Source organism: Nematostella vectensis, chromosome 3, assembly GCF_932526225.1.
Source record: "Nematostella vectensis chromosome 3, jaNemVect1.1, whole genome shotgun sequence".
NCBI lineage: Eukaryota > Metazoa > Cnidaria > Anthozoa > Actiniaria > Edwardsiidae > Nematostella > Nematostella vectensis.
The window spans coordinates 13,285,685-13,307,186 of NC_064036.1; the positions used below are offsets into that span (position 1 = coordinate 13,285,685).

Genomic DNA, 21,502 nt, shown 5'->3' on the forward strand with positions numbered 1-21,502 from the left:
GTTGCTTTTGTATTATGGATAAAGCGTTGTACGCTTTACATGACAGACGCGCAAGTTAGATCGTTGCGGTGAATGGCAGCTCTTCCTTGTACAGTTTAAGATTCATCCAAAGTTGAAAATCTATACTATGAACATAGGTTGAGTCGTTACTAGAAGAAGTGCTTCAAAAACCACATTCAGCCTGAAGCAAATAATGCCGGGTAAAACAAGCCTTTTGAAGTGGTTTTCATATTAACAATGTCTCTGAGAAATATACTTCAACTGATACACTTAGTTCAACAGGGTTTTGAAAACAACAACTCTAATATATTTGGCCTATGCAAAATTAAGTACCCCTCCCCTAACCCCTCCCCTTAATAGAACATAGACAGACTTACCAGTCCATTAATAGTCACCCTGTCTGTTATGATAATGTAAAACTCTCGTTTAAGTAGATAATTTATATCATTTATTTAACACGCTGCTTATCATACAATGATATAAGCATTAGATTGTATCCTAAGAAGAGTTCAAATACTTGATAAAACAGTGGACTATTATTGCCAAACTATACATAGAGATAAACTTTCTGTTTTACACAGAAGATCATTTAATTTCTTTGTAGACTTTAAAATTTCCTTTTTTGACGCACGTTCATTAGACAAAGTATTGCATCTGGTACTATGATTCAACCACCAGGAGATGGACTCGACAATCCGCTGTTCTGACAAGCGTGCGCCAAACAACAGCAACAAACCTTTATCACTGTTTGGCATAATATAACGTGATGCACATTTGATACGGCGGAAGGCCGAAAGGTCCATAGTACTCATGATATTCAGGAATTCCTTTTTCGCCTCTAAACGACAGCAAGTATAGGTGACTTGCACTAAAAAAAACCGTGAAATTTTGGTAACTCAACGGCGCAAAATACCAATACCAAAAATCAACTTATTCAGCGCTCACGAATCAGCCAGAAAGTTTCTATATCAAAAAGAGCTTATTTTATTGATTTTATTTGTCGCTCTCTGACGTCACGGCCGCAGCAAAGGCCACCCAAGCTTATTATTCGTAAATATTCAAAGTAGAGATGGTTCTGTACTAATTATATTCATTGAGATTTCAGCATAATGCAGTTTTGCTTATAATATTCTATTATTATTACTAATTATACTTGCACTGGCAGAAACCAACGCCTCCTTAAGCCTCGTAGTATTGGATCATTTGGGGTAAAGTTCTAATATTAAAACTATAGCATTTTGTCACTTTATAAAAGTGCGATATTAACAACACAATGTGTGTAAAATGTCCATTTGACAAGTAAGTCCATGTCGATGAACCTCCATCTTCACCTCTTGACACGTGATCAAGTCAATCTTCACGTCACGTGATCACAGCGAGATCTCTTTGACGTCATAAACCGACCCATTTGCCTCAGTGCGCATGGGCACTAAGTCGTCCTTGGTCCTCAGCACTGCCCAGCGGCTGAGATGTGAGTTTCGTGGAATCTCAGTGGTTGCCTCGTCTTCGGTGTCTGAGCTTTCTCTCCTCTTCTCCTCCTTGCACCAGATGTCCTTACAGACGCGACCCAAACGGAACGAGACGGCCTCGCACATCGTGCGGTGCTGCAAGTGGGAAAAATAAACCATCAAGATAGTGTAGACAATCCATCAACGACTCCTTGGCTTAGCCTGCTCCGCAGGTGTCTCGAGTGTTTTTTGTAATTTTTCAGTATTTTTATGAATTGGGCTTCCTGTGGCGAGTTAAACCGGAACCGGAAGAGGGGAGTGGGACAAAACTCCCTCTTTTCCTAACCCATGCCCCACTCTTGAACACGCCACAGGAAGCCCGAAATCGAAAAAAAGCTTTTTCCCAAATCACTCAAGACGCCACTTGCGAGTCTACACTTGGCTGATTAGTTCGCCAAACTAAAGATTCCTTCTCGCTAGGACGCATGCGCAGCACGTAGTTTTCTGATTCTCCAATGAAACGTAAGGGCAAACGCAAGTGAACGAGAACTGGTTAAATTTCTTGCGCTTGCGTCCTAAGAACCAGTGTAGTGGGAATCAGCCTTACTAGTATGATTGAACTGTGTTAAACCAAGAGCTGACTTGAATTAGTATAGGTAATCATAACAGTTTCGAGTTCTATTCGGAATTAATTTGCGTTTTTCATAAGGTATCATAATTGCTCGAGCCGTCTTCATTTCTCTCTGTTTCTTTCTAATATTTGAATTAATTTTATCAAAAAAGGTTTTGAAAATTGTTTAGAGTATTATACATTATCTCTCGTGTAAGAACATACTAATTTTCGTGGATTATGACTTTAAATGTAATTGCACTGGTATTACAACTTTCTATACTCAGGGGCGGCGGAAGGGGGGGGGGGGGGGGGCACGGGTTTCAAGCGGTACATATGCGACCGAAAACAAATATGTTGAAAAGTTTAAAATCCCGTGCAGAATCGAGAAATTTGTTTATGTATATTTTATTATACATTATGAAAACTCCTAAAATGCTAACTGACAAATCACGTGAACCAATACGTAGCACGCAAACACATTAGAAACACATTAAAAAAATAAAGCAAGTAGAGATCATTGGGCTTATAAATATAAAAAACTGTGGTGTTTGGAAAATTTGTATGCTCTAGTGAATTCATGCCCGGATAAAAGAGTGGTGAACATACCTTTTTGTATGCAGTATCTCGTATTGCGGCGTAGACCCACTCGAAGATCATAAATACCCAGCCAAGAGCAATACCTATGGCCATAAACACAAACACGCCAAGCATGTCGTACAGGCTGACGCGCTGAATGGACTGCCCTAAACACGTGACAAACACACGGGTCAGACCGACAGGTCAAGTTTAGTCACGTGATAAAAATAGACAGACACGTGATAAACACACGTGACAAACATACGGGTCAGACGGACAGGTCAAGCTTAGTCACGTGATAAAAATAGACAGACACGTGATAAACACACGTGACAAACATACGGGTCAGACGGACAGGTCAAGCTTAGTCACGTGATAAACACACGGGTAAGACGGACAGATCAAGCTAAAGCACAAGAACACTATAGAACACTGCCCCACCCCATCCACCTGTGTGAGAACAACACTGCCCCACCCCATCCACCTAAGTAAGAAGAACACTGCCCCACCCCATCCACCCGAGTAAGAACACAACTTCCCCACCCCATCCACCTGAGTAAGAACAACACTGCCCCACCCCATCCACCTAAGTAAGAAGACCACTGCCCCACCCCATCCACCTGAGTAAGAACAAACCTGCCCCAACCCATCCACCTGAGTAATAACAGCACGGCCCCACCCCATCCACCTGAGTAAGAACAATACTGCCCCACCCGATCCACCCGAGTAAGAAAAATACTGCCCCACCCCATCCACCTGAGTAAGAACAGCACTGCCCCACCCTATCCACCTAAGTAAGAACAGCACTGCCCAACCCCATCCACCTGAGTAAGAACAGCACTGCCTAACCCCATCCACCTGAGTAATAACAACCCTGCCCCACCCCATCCACCTGAATAATAACAACACTGCCCCACCCCATCCACCTGAATAAGAACAACACTGCCCCACCCCATCCACCTGAGTAAGAACAACCCTGCCCCACCCCATCCACCTGAGTAATAACAGTACTGCCCCACCCCATCCACCTGAGTAATAACAACCCTGCCCCACCCCATCCACCTGAGTAAGAACAACACTGCCCCACCCCATCCACCTGAGTAAGAACAAACCTGCCCCACCCCATCCACCTGAGTAAGAACAGCACTGCCCCAACCCATCCACCTGAGTAAGAACAACACTGCCCACCCCATCCACCTGAATAAGAACAACACTGCCCCACCCCATCCACATGAGTAAGAACAGTACTGCCCCACCCCATCCACCTGAGTAAGAACAATACTGCCCCACCCCATCCACCTGAGTAAGAACAGTACTGCCCCACCCCATCCACCTGAGTAAGAACAATACTGCCCCACCCCGTCCACCTGAGTAAGAACAGTGCTGCCCCACCCCATCCACCTGAGTAATAACAGCACTGCCCCACCCCATCCACCTGAGTAAGAACAATACTGCCCCACCCGATCCACCCGAGTAAGAAAAATACTGACCCACCCCATCCACCTGAGTAAGAACAGCACTGCCCCACCCCATCCACCTAAGTAAGAACAGCACTGCCCAACCCCATCCACCTGAGTAAGAACAGCCCTGCCCCACCCCATCCACCTGAATAATAACAACACTGCCCCACCCCATCCACCTGAGTAAGAACAGTACTGCCCCACCCCATCCACCTGAGTAATAACAGTACTGCCCCACCCCATCCACCTGAGTAATAACAACCCTGCCCCACCCCATCCACCTGAGTAAGAACAACACTGCCCCACCCCATCCACCTGAGTAAGAACAAACCTGCCCCACCCCATCCACCTGAGTAAGAACAGCACTGCCCCAACCCATCCACCTGAGTAATAACAGCACTGCCCCACCCCATCCACCTGAGTAATAACAACACTGCCCCACCCCATCCACCTGAGTAAGAACAACACTGCCCCACCCCATCCACCTGAGTAAGAACAAACCTGCCCCACCCCATCCACCTGAGTAAGAACAACACTGCCCTACCTCGTCCACCTGAGTAAGAACAGCACTGCCCCATCCCATCCACCTAGTAAGAACAACACTGCCCCACCCCATCCACCTGAGTAAGAACAACACTGCCCCACCCCATCCACCTGAGTAAGAACAAACCTGCCCCACCGCATCCACCTGAGTAAGAACAACACTGCCCCACCCCATCCACCTGAGTAAGAACAAACCTGCCCCAACCCATCCACCTGAGTAAGAACAACACTGCCCCACCCCATCCACCTGAGTAAGAACAACACTGCCCCACCCCATCCACCTGAATCAGAACATCACTGCCCCATCCCTCCCGTACCCACATGAAACAAAAAACATCACTGCCTTAACCACCTGAGTAAAAACAACACACCACTTACCTGAGTCCTTGCCTGACATCTCTTTCATCTTGTCAATCATCTCGCACTTTGTTTTGTACGTCCACTTGTGTTTGAGGCGATCGATGATTAGATCGCGTTGCAGACGGAAAATCTCCATGTTGAAGAGATTTGTGATGGGTGAATTGAGAGGGAGCGCGAACCCATAGCCGTAAGTGCTACCAAACCTGGCAACGAAAGGTTATAAGTGTCATAGGGGCGTTACCACTCAAGCATACGGGCTTCTGCCGCGAATCATCCGTGACACAGGCATCAGTGCAATGATAATGATGATGACCGGGGGCGGATCTAGGATTTCCGATGGGGGGGGGGTACTCTCCCAAAATTATATATATAAAACATATAGAGGGAGGTAAATTCGTGAATTTTAACTACCATTTACCATTTTGGCCCGAAGGGGGGGAACCCCCTGCCCCCAGCACCCCTGATCCGCCCCTGATGACGACGGTTTTTAAGATGATGATGATGATAACTGCGATGATGATGTATTCATGAATGTTACGTTATGCGACAAAACAACGTCTGTTATATGTAATTAAACAGGTTAATATCGGCTTGTAATCACACACTTAAACACTACAATTCACGATACAATTTACCCACTATAATGCAAAACATCATTACAATATTACACTATTATTTTGAACAATCATTAATACATAACAGTACACTTTTATTTCAATCTTAATACAATACAATTATTCATTTTACACATGCACACGGTCTACTCTTATTTTTCTATTTCTATTTTAAATACAAAACATCCTATTTAACACATGAAAAGGCCAGTAGTGCGCTTTATCGTAAGTGATAAAATGAACTTTTCCTGTTCACGTCATCAGCGACAGTAGTCAAGTATTCCGTATGAGGGAAGTCTTAGAAGCGGACAAAATAATGGTTAGATTGTCTGATTTTTCATTGTTTTAAAAGGCAGCATAATGGTTTAATAAATTTTTATTGAGGCAACAGCATTTACTCGAATAGAGCCGCGAGGTTTTTAAAACTTATCGTATATGACTATTTGAAAATCATTAAGATTATTATACGATGGAATTTGTGTAAACAGTATTAGAGGAGGCCACTTGAAAATTTGGTATACACTATTTTTTCTATAGAACCTTTTTTTATAAGAACGTTCAGGCTGCGATTTCACCAAATTTTAAGAACATGCCGAGGCTCAGATAACAGCAACATATTGCTTTTTAATTCTGATGTGTTCTAAAATGCAGTGTTAAACTATGTTTATTAATAACAACCTTAAATATTTAATAATATTGATCATTTAATATTGTGTATTTGTGTAATTCTTCCTCCTAATAATTAATTGGATACAATATTTTATAAGCACTAAAATTTAAGAACATCGTTAAAACATTTTCAGCCTTAAAATGCTGCAAAAATAAGAACGGCTCAGCCTCAACTGAAACTAGACGTTCTTATATGGAAAAAAAAAGTAGAAGTCCCTTTATGGTGAAACACACAGGCATACAATCACAATCGCAGGAGTTACGTTGTTTTGCGCCATCAATTCTCGCGCTCCAAGTACCGCGGACATTCAAGTTCTGCGCCATCGATTTTCGCCGCTCCAAGTGCGGGGGCTATTCGAGTAAATGCAGTAAAAGAAACTACAAAATGATGTGCATGGATGGAAAGGTGAAGTGTTAGCTGCGTTATTGAAGAGACTTCTGATTGAACGAGAACTTTAGTACACGTACGTTAGAAAGTTGTGACATTTCCCTCTTTTGCGCTTCCTCTTGCAGGCGAAAAGAGACTCGCGTTGGCTGAAGGAGAAAAACAATCCAAACAGCTCTGAAAGCTGAACCCCTATATTGCCTGGTAGAAATTGTGGCTACACAAGTCATCGATAGAAGAGTTAGAAACACTAAGAAAGATTCGACGGGATCGTCAAGACAAGAGGGAATGTGTAAAAACAGTCACTGAGCTTTTGATGGTCATCATATCGTCGCCATATGGTCATCATTATCATTGTCATCATTTTAAATAACATCATTATATTCATTTTTATCAAAACCCTATACATAATCATTACCATCATCATAGTCATTTTCATCATTTCCGTCATTTATTCATTAAAAAAAATAACATAACCATGATCATTATCAGGGAAGCTTTTGACTTTTTTTAAAAAAATCGTCTTTACCATTACTTTCTTTATCGCGGTCATTATTATCAGCACCATCATCATAATTATTATCACCAAGACTTTTATTATATCATCACTATCCACAATAACATCATCGCCATCACCATCGCCACCATCAACCCCAATCACCATCACCATCACCATCACCATCACCATCACCATCACCATCACCATCACCATCACCATCACCATCACCATCACCATCACCATCACCGTCACCGTCACCGTCACCGTCACCGTCACCGTCACCGCGTCACCGTCACCGTAACCGTCACCATCACCATCAAACACATCATCACCTTTTTAATCTTCATCTTAGCTTTGGCGCCTATGTCTTAGTCATCGACATTATTTTTTTGATAATATTACATTATTTTTGTTAATATGCATTATTATTGTTATCGTTATTGTTATTGTTATTGACATTATATTTTGATAATATTACATTATTTTTGTTAATATACATTATTATTGTTATTGTTATTGTTATTGTTATTGTTATTGTTATTGTTATTGTTATTGTTATTGTTATTGTTATTGTTATTGTTATTGTTATTGTTATTGTTATTGTTATTGTTATTGTTATTGTTATTGTTATTGTTATTGTTATTGTTATTGTTATTGTTATTGTTATTGTTATTGTTATTGTTATTGTTATTGTTATTGTTATAACATTATTATCATTGTTACTGTTTTTATCATAATAAGGATTATTGTTATCATTATCATCAATTTTTTATTATTATCATAACCATGCGTGGTTAGACTGTTAAAGAAATATTTTTGGTTTTTGGTTTCCAACGACCAAGTGTCTAAAAAGGTTGATTAAGCATGGAAGGTTATGACGAGGACGAAAGATGAAAGTTGAACAGAAAGATAAACAGATGGATAGAGGGATGGAGTTACGGACTTTTTCCTAGAGGGCACGTGCAAGCCAGTATCGTCCCCCTCCCCTCCCCTTTAAAAGATATTTAGAGGCCTACTTCAGCTTTCATAAATCAACAAGTGAATACTGTTGCCATTGCGTTAAAAACATTAGACATTAGTTTAGTATTAGTTATTATTTTATCATTGTCGCTGTCATTGACTCTGGTGTCTGTGAGGTAAGTTTATCCAGTGGCGACAAGCGTGTTATGAGATGAGGCGCTTTCACGTAAGGCAGTCGACTACGAAAGACATGACCCTGGCATGACCAAGTACAAGTATAGGCAAATCTGAGCAATAGACACCGAAAACGACCAAGGTCGCTCTCTTCTCTCGTTGCCCGTTTACAGCCATAGATTGTAGTGCTGCTGCCTTGTCACAAAGAGCGAACCACGGCATGTATACCTCGAAACAGTGCCTTTTGCATTGTTAAACTGCTACTCATGTTAAGTTTGCGAGCAATCATTCACTTACCCGCCGATGACTTTGAGTTTGCCACAGTATTCAGGCTGCCTTGCTATGTACTCCAGGATAGGGCGGTCAGAGATAAAGGCGAAGTTACTATTCATCACGCGGTCGATGGCGGTTTGTATGTCTGGCATCCACGTCTTCCTCTGTTCCATAAACTGGCCCATCACAAGAAACCTAAGTTATTCAAAAATATCATCAGACTTTTCAGGGATCGTCGCATTTTACCAATTCGAGCTGAGCTATGTCTATGTAATATAATCAGAGTTACTTAACACTCTACATGAGCAGTACCAGGGGCGCGCGTCCTTGGCCTCCAAAAAGTGGACATTTCCTATTAAAGAACCATCAAATGCCGGATTTTTCCCATATGATAGCGATGACTGAGCATACCCCCCCCTCCCCCGGTCAATCCTTGGCACACACCTTCTCTGCGGTGGTCTATTCATCATAAGTTCATCAAGTTCCCGTACTCACCTTGGCACATACGTCCAAATGAAAAAGTTCCTTAGGTTTGAGCTAATCAATTTAAATTCTATTACTCACCTTGGCCATCCGTTCTCATGAAAAAGTTCCTTAGGTTTGAGCTAATCAATTTAAATTCTATTACTCACCTTGGCCATCCGTTCTCATGAAAAAGTTCCTTAGGTTTGAGTTCATCAAGTTCCCGTACTCACCTTGGCACATCCGTTCTCACGAAAAAGTTCCTTAGGTTTGAGTTCATCAATTTAAGTTCTAATACCTTGGCACATACGTCTTCATGAAAAAGTTCCTTAGGTTTGAGTTCATCAATTTAAGTTCTATTACTCACCTTGGCACATACGTCCTCATGAAAAAGTTCCTTAGTTTTGAGCTAATCAATTTAAATTCTATTTCTCACCTTGGCCATCCGTTCTCATGAAAAAGTTCCTTAGTTTTGAGCTAATCAATTTAAATTCTATTACTCACCTTGGCCATCCGTTCTCATGAAAAAGTTCCTTAGGTTTGAGCTAATCAATTTAAATTCTATTACTCACCTTGGCCATCCGTTCTCATGAAAAAGTTCCTTAGTTTTGAGCTAATCAATTTAAATTCTATTACTCACCTTGGCCATCCGTTCTCATGAAAAAGTTCCTTAGTTTTGAGCTAATCAATTTAAATTCTATTACTCACCTTGGCCATCCGTTCTCAAGAAAAAGTTCCTTAGGTTTGAGCTAATCAATTTAAATTCTATTACTCACCTTGGCCATCCGTTCTCATGAAAAAGTTCCTTAGGTTTGAGCTAATCAATTTAAATTCTATTACTCACCTTGTCCATCCGTTCTCATGAAAAAGTTCCTTAGTTTTGAGCTAATCAATTTAAATTCTATTACTCACCTTGGCACGTCCGTCCTCATGAAAAAGTTCTGCAGTTGTGAGTTCATCAGGGTCCCGTATTCTATCGTGGTCTGATGCGCTAAGTCCTCCACAGTCTCTATCGGTGTCTGCATCCGGGATACTGTCAAGTGGGCGGCAAGATTCGCGGTGTAGGTGGCGTTGATGATCATGATGGCGAACCAGAAGACGGACACGGCTATCTTTCCGGACAGACTGGCCGGTTGCTCGCCCCCTTGGCTAAGGTAACACAAGAAGGAAGACCATATAGCGCTGACAAGGCTCAGGGTGTTCTTGCTCTGTTTTATCTCACGGTCAACCTGGGAATTGGTAATTTAAGAAAATAATATATACCTGTTAAAATAAGGATGCAATCAGATAATTTATGTGTCATAGCCCGGGGAGTTCTTCATGGGCATCAAATGAATAAGCAAATATGCGTAAATGAAAACAAAACAAGGTCTGAGAAGATGTATTTTTGTTTGTGTGCCTTAAAGCATTCAAATGTTAAACCAGCTATGGACCAGCTAGGTAGCAATAGAAAGCACACCTTGTGTTTTCGGGGGTGCTGGGCGTAGCGTCCATAATACCCATACGGACTGAGCAGACTAAATATCCAGAGAACGATTCCCATAGCAAAAAGCATGACGCAGATACTCAGCCATAGATTACTGCAATGCAAGAAAACTAATTATTGTTACCATGATAAAAATTGAGATATGCATGATCGTTATCCTCAAATAATCATCTACATTTAGATAGACACCATCATAACTCTCATACCCTGACAAAAAATATCATAGCAAACACCAACATAATCATCACCGCCTGACTCGCTATCCCTAGCTACCTTACTCATTTTTGTTATCAACTTATATAGTATACAACATCTTCACCATTATCATCACTACCATCATCATCATCATTGCCATCATCACCAACACCATCATCACCACCATCACCGTCATCATCACAATCACCACCATTATCATCACCACCATCAACGTCATCATCATCATCACCACCAATATCATCATCATTATCATCATCATTATCACCACATCCCTGTACCTGTGGTAAGGTGTAAGGAACCGGAAGTAGTTCTCTTCCACGTCTTTGACTCTCATCACGAACGCGACTCCAAACGTCATGTACGGATGAGTGAAGTCCACCACCGTCTGGCCCTCGGAACTGATGGTCAGCGGCGCGATGCTCAGTTTGGCTTTCTATGGAAAACAGGGCAAGCACGTGGCATCAAAAACTGCCAACATGATACTTTGAGCAGTATCGTGCGGGAAAAACGCCAAGACACTGCTGGGAAAACCCAAAGGTGCTGCCGGGAAAACCCCAAGCCGCTGCCGGGAAAAACCCCAAAGCGCTGCCGGAAAACCCCAAGGCGCTGCCGGGAAAACCCCAAGGCGCTGCCGGGAAAACCCCAAGGCGCTGCCGGGAATACCAAAAGGCGCGGTCAGGAAAACCCCAAGGCGCTGTCGGGAAATCTCCAAGGTGCTGCCGGGAAACTATCTTACGTCGTCAATGATTTCTCCCATGATGCCGTTCCACTTGTTACTAGTCCTACTCCTGCTACCGAACTGGCCGTCTGGCGCGAGATAGAGCTTGTAGCTGAAGCCGAGGCTCTGTTTCATCTCTTCCAACATGTCTATACTTAGCCCTTCGTACTCCTGGGTGCCGTTACTGCCGGAACCAGTTTTCTTCATCACAAACGGGGGAGCCTGGTAACAAACAGGTGATTAATCACCGTTACACGATGCACCGTAACACGCTCTATAACACGCTGTACACGCTCTATAACACGCATTGCACGCTCTATAACACGTTGCACATGATCTATAACACGCTCTACATGCTCTATAATAAGCTTTAAAACAAACTATAAAACACGCTATACACGCTCTAAAACACCCTCTGAAACACGCTGTATAGCGCACTCACCAATACTGCGACTACGTCGATGGTTTTGTTTTTCAGGTAGTTGGGGATGTCTAGTGGGATTTTCTTCTTGTTAGACATCCACTGGACGGACGTGTTGTTATCCATATCAAGCTGCGAGTGGGTGTCCCATTCACCAATCTTAAGAAAACACACAAATCATCAATCGACTTGCGTGAATATGTCACGTACGCAACGTACGCAACATTTATGCTGTGACTCCATAGATGTGTCCTATTCACCTTTCATCAATGAGGACTAAATTCTACCCCTCCCCACCCCTCCCCGTCTTTGTAAGTGACGCACAAACACCTAGTAATACCGTCTTTACATCTCGCCTCTTTTCTATAGCGGCCATCGCAGGAATGCCGTCTTTGAAGCACGGAGTTAGCTCTACGCACATCTTCTTAGTGACGTGCATATGCTTTTGCGGTGCCCTCTTTGCGGAGGTTGAGTATATCAAAGTGACTCACATATACCTTAACAGTGCCCTCTTTGTGGAGGTTGAGTATATCAAATTGACTCACATATACCTTAACAGTGCCCTCTTTGCGGAGGTTGAGTATATCAAAGTGACTCACATATACCTTAACAGTGCCCTCTTTGTGGAGGTTGAGTATATCAAAGTAACTCACATATACATTAACAGTGCCCTCTTTGTGGAGGTTGAGTATATCAAAGTGACTCACATATACCTTAACGGTGCCATCTTTGCGGAGGTTGAGTATATCAAAGTGACTCACATATACCTTAACGGTGCCCTCTTTGCGGAGGTTAAGTATGTCGAAACTTGCACTGCGGGCTTCTCCATTCTCTTCAAATCCCAATTCTGACATGAATCCGGGCATCATGGTCTTTGTTGACAAGCAAAAAGTAATCACCATCATATTCACACAAATTCCCCGACACACATTACATTGTATTACATCGCGTCTAACTTTCATCACTCAAGAAACTTTAATAACCTATCGTTATCATAATTATAGTAATAATGATAATAGTCATAACACCATCACCATCGGTGTCATCATCATTATCATAACACCATCAGCACCACAACAATCATATGCATACATTACAACTATTATTGTCGATTCTTATTGGCTAAGAGCACGCTTTATTTTAAGAATCACGCAATCTGAAGGTTTTCACTAATCAGCCAGCAGTTAGTGATTCTTCGGCCTCGCCTCATTCCACTTGCCCCCCTCGGCATTGATTATTGCGGATATCACAAAAACCTCATCCAATAGTTGTTTATAGTCATTACCACCCTGACGTTATTATTGTGTATAGACATTGTGTTATTATTTCTTCTAACATGTCTATACTTAGACCATTATACTCTTGTGTGCCGTTACTGTCGAGACCACCAAACTATCCCCAATGTAACCATGTTATCTCATTTTCTAATACCTTTTTCATGTTCCTGTAGAGAGTATTTCCACCCTTCTTAATGGTCTCAGAATTTGACGAACAGAAGCCTACAGACATGGCCTCGTTTGATATCTGAGCTCCTTGCTTAAGCGTCTTGGCGATACCTTGAGCCGCGACCAGCACCGAGTCGTACACATGGCCAGCCGACGCCTGTGGTATAGAAACAGTCATGTTACGTTAAATCACTCGAGTCACCCGCTAGCAATAACTCAAGACCATAATTATTAAGTAATGGAGAAGCGTTAAATCACTCGAGTCACCCGCTAACAATAACTCAATACCATAATTATTAAGTAATGGAAAAGCGTTAGATCACTCGAGTCACCCGCTAACAATATCTCAAGACAATAAGTATTAAGTAATGGAAAAGCGTTAGATCACTCGAGTCACCCGCTAAAAAATCAAGCCCTGAGGCAGTAAGCAGCGGGTAACGCGGCATGCGCGCCTTTACCGCCGCAGGAGGAGGGAAGTAAAGCTCTAGCTTCTCGTTAAGTCGTAAAAACGCATAGTAAGAGATCCACAAGTTGGAGAAATGGAAGAATTGCGAATCGCCTGTCAATTGTTAACACCAGTGAGAATAAATGATGCCTTAATATTTACCGATATAGTGGCAGTTTTATTTCTAAGGCTCATTCCTTGCTCGAATGCGTCCCTAGCTTGACTTGCGGCTCTGCCTTTCCCCACGGAGGTCCTGAGTCCCATCAGCCCGCGCATGTAGGACGGGACGGGTTGGTACCGACCGACCAAGTCTTCCTGGAGAACAAGCCACGCGAGAACGAAATAAGTGCTGATATGTTCATTATTCGTCTTAAGGCGCGGATGGGATAGCGCTGGGATGGGGGTGAGGAAAGATATCAACAGATACAACAACTAGTAATTGCATCATCCAAATTTTCGTCTTCTATTAAAAGTATTGCCTAATGGATCGTGTTTAGTGATCTTAATTTACAACGAAGTTGAATTCGTGTTGCCTATTTTGCCTTCAATTGCAAGATATGCTCGCAGAGTTGCCAACACTTAGTGAGTGGTGGAGTGATGGGAGGTGGTGGAGTGATGGGAGGTGGTGAAGTGATGGGAGGTGGTGGAGTGATGGGAGGTGGTGGAGTGATGGGAGGTGGTGGAGTGATGGGAGGTGGTGGAGTGATGGGAGGTGGTGGAGTGATGGGAGGTGGTGGAGTGATGGGAGGTGGTGGAGTGATGGGAGGTGGTGGAGTGATGGGAGGTGGTGGAGTGATGGGAGGTGGTGGAGTGATGGGAGGTGGTGGAGTGATGGGAGGTGGTGAAGTGATGGGAGGTGGTGGAGTGATGGGAGGTGGTGGAGTGATGGGAGGGGGTGGAGTGATGGGGGGTGGTGGAGTGATGGGAGGTGGTGGAGTGATGGGAGGTGGTGGAGTGATGGGAGGTGGTGGAGTGATGGGAGGTGGTGGAGTGATGGGAGGTGGTGAAGTGATGGGAGGTGGTGGAGTGATGGGAGGTGGTGGAGTGATGGGAGGTGGTGGAGTGATGGGAGGTGGTGGAGTGATGGGAGGGGGTGGAGTGATGGGGGGTGGTGGAGTGATGGGAGGTGGTGGAGTGATGCGCACCAGTTGGGATTCTTCAAAAAGGAAACACCCTTTTTTCGTGGCCGAATGGGTTGCTACTTCTGTATACTTACGTCACTCTGACCAAGATCAGAGAAAATCCAGGCCCATTCATCAATCAGTTCAAATCTCATGGCATAGCGCAAGAGGTGCTTGACGGCCCACGCCGGACAAAACACGACCACAATTCGGACGTTAGCATGCTTGAGACTATTGAGCTCCTGCCGTGGGGAGATCATGCGCGGCATTTTGTTGTCAGGAGGGAAAAGTCTGTCGACTACAACATCCCATTCCTTTTCCCGAGCTAGGACCCGAAGGGCATTCTTCCCTTGTGAATCTGACAAAGAAACAACAAATAATTTACTTACTATTGAATTTGTGTGATATGTAAACAGATTTGTATACAAATTATACAATCATAACCGAGTTCAGTCACACACTCACACCACAATCGCAAAATACACTGACCACGACTATGTGCAATTACACACTGACCACAATGTGCAATTACACACTGACCACCATGTGCAATCACACACTGACCACCATGTGCAACAACACACTGACCACCATGTGCAACCACACACTGACCACCATGTACAATCACACACTGACCACCATGTGTAATCACACACTGACCACCATGTGCAATCACACACTGACCACCATGTGCAACCATACACTGACCACCATGTGCAACCACACACTGACCTCCATGTACAATCACACCCTGACCACCATGTGCAACCAGACACTGACCACCATGTGCAACTACACACTGACCCCCATGTGTAACCACACACTGACCACCATGTGTAATCACACACTGACCACCATGTGTAACAATACACTGACCACAATGTGTAACCACACACTGACCACCATGTACAATCACACCCTGACCACCATGTGTAACCATACACTGACCACAATGTGTAACCACACACTGACCACCAATCACACACTCTAACCACCATGTGTAACCATATACTGACCACCATAAACTTAACATCATATGCAATGACACTAGCAAAAGATTAGTGAAAATGATTTTCAGGTATTCGTCAAATAACTTAACTACCATCTATAAAAATAACTTACATTCTTTACACCCATCTCCCCGCAGCCCGAGTATAGCTATCCGCTTCCACTTAAAGTGCTGTATAATGTCCACGATCACCTTGGCCTTCAGTTTCTCGGTGGGGGCCATGCGCAGTAGATAGCCATAATCATTCTGATCCAGAGCTGACGTATCCATGCTGGTCAGTGGTAGTATTTGAGGGACTTGCGCGATAGACAACATAGGTCCTATGGCGGGAATGGTACTGCTATCCATTGGACCAATCAAAACGGAGATCCCTTGTCGGAGCAACTTATTGACTGACAGCGAAAAACAACGAAATAAAAAATCAAGTAAATAAAAAGACCAAAGCAACAATGTACCTTCTTCGTCTTTAGCGATGATAATGATGATATGTTGCTCAGATAACGCTTACGATCAGCTATTTATGATAATGACATATATAAAGTAATAGCAAAGTCCATGACTGAATTAGTAATAATGGTGTGAAGTCAATGCCGATTTTGAGGACGTTATTGTTCGCGATGATGATGTTGTAATGTTTTTGGTACTTCTTGTTGTTGTTGCTAATGATGATGATGATATTGATGATGATGTAATCACTGTTGTTGTTTTTCGTTGTTGCTAAAGAATGATTATGATTATGACAAAAATGATTGATAGTGAGTTGTGTTACGTTATCCAAGCTCTGTACACTCTATTATTACCCATGAATATATTGTCATAGTCTTCCTCTGGTTCTGCTCTCTCCACATATCCCTTAAGTTTCCTAGACGGTAATAAACTCGGGTTGCTGTTCACTTGGTCGATAGCGATGCGAAACGCGAGTTCTTCTGGAGTCGTCGTGTGGGGAACGCCCTTGCGTAATCTAAAGATAGCCCCTGCATAACGTAGCATGATTAGCATAGGTTCGCATCTTGCTTTATTTTACCATACAAACCCCTTTTTATGGAGCGATTTTCATCCCGTGAACTACACTTTATTGCGATCTTATTCAATAATTTCCTGACTGTTGCCCTCCTATCACACTAATTTTCACGGGTTAATAAAGAAAAAGAAAAAAAAATAAACGTCTGGTTGTCAACCACACCCCTTCCCTTTTATTCTTCAAAAGCATTTTAATGTTAAAAAAAGACAATGAATGACTTGTGGTGGTAGGATAGCGGTGAAGATTTGTTAAAAGTGGACGTTCCTCATTTTTTATCTTCTGTCATTCATTTCTTTATCTTCTGTCATAATTTATGAGCCGCCGTGTTCATATCTCTATTTGGTTATTTCGTATCCCTCAGAGGTTTGGATAGTCTATACGTGGGTTTGGGGTTGAAGTTATAGCTCATTGAAAGACCAGCATCGTTTATTTTGAAACAAAAAATCGCAACAGTTTTCAGTTTACTTTTCATATAAAAACATGTATTACTTTTTGGCAATGTAAAAGCAATTCAATATTTTAGCAGAAATGTCAAGTAGTGTGATTTATTTTCACTTATTTCTCTCAGCATAGCTCAGCTAAACGACCTTGCAACTAGCTTTTGAGTTGCCAATTAGTAAGATCGAAATTACACTCTTAGCCATATGAATCATTTACAAGGTAGTTCTATAGTCAGTAAAACTGTATTTCGGTACCGCAATCGACCCGGTATCACCAAAGGGAATAAAAATTATATTCCTTGTTTCCTAAGTTCATTAGATTTTATTGTTTTGCACTATCCGGACAGAAAAACTATCAGTGACAATCTTACCTCTTTGAGTTATGAGATTAATTCACAAAACTGTCTCCTTGTTCAGAAAAGTTGAAAAACAAGACGTGAATTATTAAGTTCTACTAATATAGCACCTGTTACCGATGCCAATCCTCCAGGTTGTAATGTAGGTCCTGCTAATTTACTAGCCTTATAATAATGCTTAATATTGATATGTAACCGAAAACGTTTAAAGGAGATTTGAACAGAATAAAGTAAATAGAGTATTTTTTTTCTCATTCTAAATTGTCCTCTTTCAAAAAGGCATAATTATATACACATTCTAAAAAAGAATGATGTATTCTTCCTCACAGGTAAATATTATCCGTGTAAACATTAGTATGACTTTGATCCGTATACTAAAAATTACTTGTAAGGATTTAGTGTTCGGTGTACGGTACTTACCCACTCGGATATCCTCCTCAGAGTTTATGCGAAAAGAGGATTGGAAGATAAGCAAGGTGCAAAGTAGCAGTCGTGCCGTCATGGCTTGGATGGGCTCAGAAGTAGCTGCCCGTTCAGTGTCGCAGTGTCTCAAATCTCGTGCTCTCAAATGAGCTCCACTCTAGGCTGGTAATCCGACACAGAAATCACGCCTTTATCGTCCAGCTAGAATATAGCAAATCATAGTAATAATACGTTGAGAATGAGAGAGTTGAAGTGCAGATCCAGAACACAAGACCGTTTCTTTTCTGATTAATGATTAATTGGAATCATTTCAATTTAAATTACTGGGACTTCAGGGCTTATCTCGCGTGGGGGTGGGTTAATTCTAAGTTAAAATCTAAAGGCATTTTTTATCCTGGGATTGCGCTACATACAAGACGCGATTCTTATTGTCAATTTAACCACGCGCGAATGTGGTTATTTTCTCACCTTTTATACTTTACTTGAGAAGCAATCGAATACTTCAAGGATTAGAATTAATAGGGCGTCATAATTATTATCAAAGCCGTTAGACAGTAGCATTCTTAGTGGTCGGCGTAAAGCTTATAGCTGGTAAAAAAATTGCGTCGCTTTAAACGAGACATATAGGTTGCAACCAGGTGATATATCAAATTATGCTCACCATCATATAATATCAAATTATGCTCACAATATACTCTAATTCTAGGCGAAGTAAGCAATAATATTCGCCCATCAATCCATAGAAATATGACAGTAAGTGACAGTATGGTTGTAAGAGATAAACAGAGATTTCTTTCCACTGAAATAGAAAAAAATATAGTTTACAGAATAAATTGCATATTATTGCAAAACAAACCGGTTAAACGCATCGAAATAAAAAAAAAGTCTCAATCATGATAAAACAGGAAAATAGTTTCAATTCCTTCCTCTTGTTATTGCATTGTACTAAATCAGATGGTTTTCTTATTCCATCTACTAAGATTACAAAATACTGGTACCTTATCATGGAAGTCCTGCCCTACCGTTCTCGGCGAGTAAGTACCGGCCCTCACGGTTTCCAAGGAAATTCTCACTTACGGATTTTAAGCACGCATATGGAAAAAGGCGGTTGCACGCTCGCTTATACAGATCTCTAGACTGATACACCTCGTATCAGGGTATTTTGGTAAAATTGGCATGACTTTCAATTAAACCCCAAGGGCCCCCCCCCAAAAAAAGGAAACCATACACTTAAAGATCTTTAGAAAACGTCTAGAGTGGGTTATCTTGACATCTTGTATTCTAATGAATTAGAATTAGAATTAAAAGTTTGACCTTGTCCAGTAAGAGTGAATGAACAGCGTTGCCCTTCTTAATTAATGGAATAGAAATTTGAAGGGTCTTACTAAATTTCTAGGCAAAACTAGGCTTTTACTAATCATAGGGTAATACGTTAGTTTGAATAAGATCTGTAATAAATTCTAATCATAACGCGGCTCAAGATCAAATGATAACACAGTAGACATTCCGAGCTGATTAAAAAGTGCTTTAAAGACAATACTTCTAACTACCAAAGAAGGGAGCCATGGAAATCGTTCAACCACCCCAGGGAATGCGGTGCGCACTCAGAGACCAAACTCTCATGTGTAGCGCAAATATCGTCTCGTTCTCCCTCTATAAAGCTTTCCCTGGTATTTTTTATTTCAGCTGCATCCTCATCGACGAGTGAATAACTCCAGCGTCTTTTAATTGCTTTAGTTTATATGTCTCGCAAGCTGTTTGGAATCGCCGTAGGTGCCCCCGTGTTCGACGACACTAGGGGATGATCTCTGTGTCAAGCTTATTTTCCCTGGCCCGTGTCTTTAATTAATAGCCAAAATACTGATGAAAATCTTCATAGAGAGATCTTTCTGCAGCAAAATTATGTGAATATATCATCCAGGTCAAAGGCGGTACTTTTTGTCTCTATAAACAATTATAGTAAACACAGGTGTGGTTATGAGCCTGAGTTTAAAAAATAGCAATTTAATATATTAAGAATTTTAAATAATAACACAATGAATGACAGTATTCAGTTTAAGACATCATTTTGCCGGAATTAGTGGATATGAAAATAATCAACAGTTTCAGCGCGATGTTTTATTAGAAAATCAATAACATCATTAGACCTATTAGAAGAGTCTCACTTGATGAGGATTTCGTTTTTCACAAAAAAGGGAATGAATTAACAGAAAAATGGAGAAAGCTCTGTGAGAAGCAAGTCTGTCTACACTTATCGTGACGATTTCATTGCCAAAGTCAAATACAGAAAATGCCACTTGTCAAGTTCTTGTTTTGTTTAAATATGTAAAAATTTAATAAGCGTCCAATATTTCTAACAAAAACGCAGCAAATACAAGTTTAAAACAAATCTTTTTTAGCGTTATCGCCGAAGCAAATGGCCGGTTTTAACCATTAAGCTTTCTCGTATATATTATCCCCTCGCCTCATGAGGACTTCTATACCTTTCCTAGTCTTCCTTTCCTCTCTCATCTCTTAACTTACTTTGTGTTTGTCCCACTACTCCAGTACACCTCTAGTATTGCTTATAGTAGCTTCCTCGTATTCGCGCTTTCGTCCGCTGCGGCTGCTTTTATATATCGGGTGGTCCACCACGTCGACAATTTATGCTTGGAAAAATTCCTTATTTATGGTTTTATGTTTTTGTTAAGGTGCTAATCTTGACGGAGTGCGTAATCTATGTGTCGACATGAGGACTACAATTCTGGAATTGTCTAGTTTTTTGTTCCTTAGAAAGTCCGGATTTACGGGATTGGAGTACTAGTCAATACATTTCACAACCCCCTACTCGCGCAAGACAACAACCGACCTTGGTACTTTGAAGTTCGTTAGCCTAAAAAAGAGAATGATCCATCAAGATCACTTTTAATTATTCTATTGCGTGTAGTGCTTTGTTTTTGTAAATTAATATCATTGTGCTACTAAGTGCTCAATTTTACCAGTTTCCGATCTGAAATTCCTATTTGATCATCCTTTTCAAAGGCATACAACGAGCACCTCTTCCTAAAACACCTTAAAATGGCATATTTCGTCGGTTGAATTTGTTTTGATGCTGAAAAGATCCATTTTAAAAGTTGCTGGGGAAAAAATATCTGTTCGTTTTTCCCATGAGGGACCATTCCTATTTTTCCAGCCAGCATTGGTTAGGATTTTTTTCCCAGCCAGCATTGGTTAGGATTTTTTTCCCAGGCAGCATTGGTTAGGATTTTTTTCCCAGCCAGCATTGGTTAGGATTTTTTTCCCAGCCAGCATTGGTTAGGATTTTTTTCCCAGCCAGCATTGGTTAGGATTTTTTTCCCAGCCAGCATTGGTTAGGATTTTTTTCC

At 41.7% G+C, this 21,502-nt stretch overlaps 1 protein-coding gene across 5 annotated transcripts; it reads right to left on the bottom strand.

Moving 5' to 3' along the window:
- Positions 1–425: 425 nt before the first annotated feature.
- On the bottom strand, positions 426–20,995 carry LOC5518713 (glutamate receptor ionotropic, kainate 2). Of its 5 annotated transcripts, none has more exons than XM_048725329.1 (18): positions 20,661–20,995; positions 18,135–18,338; positions 16,698–16,871; positions 16,011–16,289; positions 14,984–15,246; positions 13,930–14,082; positions 13,309–13,479; positions 12,645–12,749; positions 11,899–12,036; positions 11,475–11,678; positions 11,017–11,171; positions 10,496–10,616; positions 9,949–10,265; positions 8,599–8,769; positions 6,752–6,817; positions 5,019–5,203; positions 2,668–2,741; positions 426–1,604 (listed from the first exon to the last, which is right to left on the bottom strand). In XM_048725329.1, exons 2-18 carry the CDS (start codon positions 18,214–18,216, stop codon positions 1,371–1,373), a joined length of 2,892 nt encoding a protein of 963 aa, XP_048581286.1. In that variant the 5' UTR covers positions 18,217–18,338; positions 20,661–20,995; the 3' UTR covers positions 426–1,370. The 5 variants fall into 5 exon arrangements, with proteins under 5 accessions (XP_048581286.1, XP_048581283.1, XP_048581285.1 ...); XM_048725326.1 differs by having other exon boundaries at positions 2,668–2,804; XM_048725328.1 differs by lacking the exon at positions 20,661–20,995 and adding an exon at positions 19,136–19,263 and having other exon boundaries at positions 2,668–2,804.
- Between the last annotated feature and the right edge of the window lie 507 nt (positions 20,996–21,502).

Bases quoted from the DNA above. Each gene is read 5' to 3' on its own strand.
- LOC5518713 (XM_048725326.1), bottom strand. From the start codon at position 18,216: ATGACGGCACGACTGCTACTTTGCACCTTGCTTATCTTCCAATCCTCT. The intron at 11,679-11,898 runs GTGAGTGCGCTA...GTTTGTTACCAG, and splicing joins TCGACGTAGTCGCAGTATTG to GCTCCCCCGTTTGTGATGAA. The intron at 1,605-2,667 runs GTATGTTCACCA...TCCCACTTGCAG, and splicing joins GAGATACTGCATACAAAAAG to CACCGCACGATGTGCGAGGC.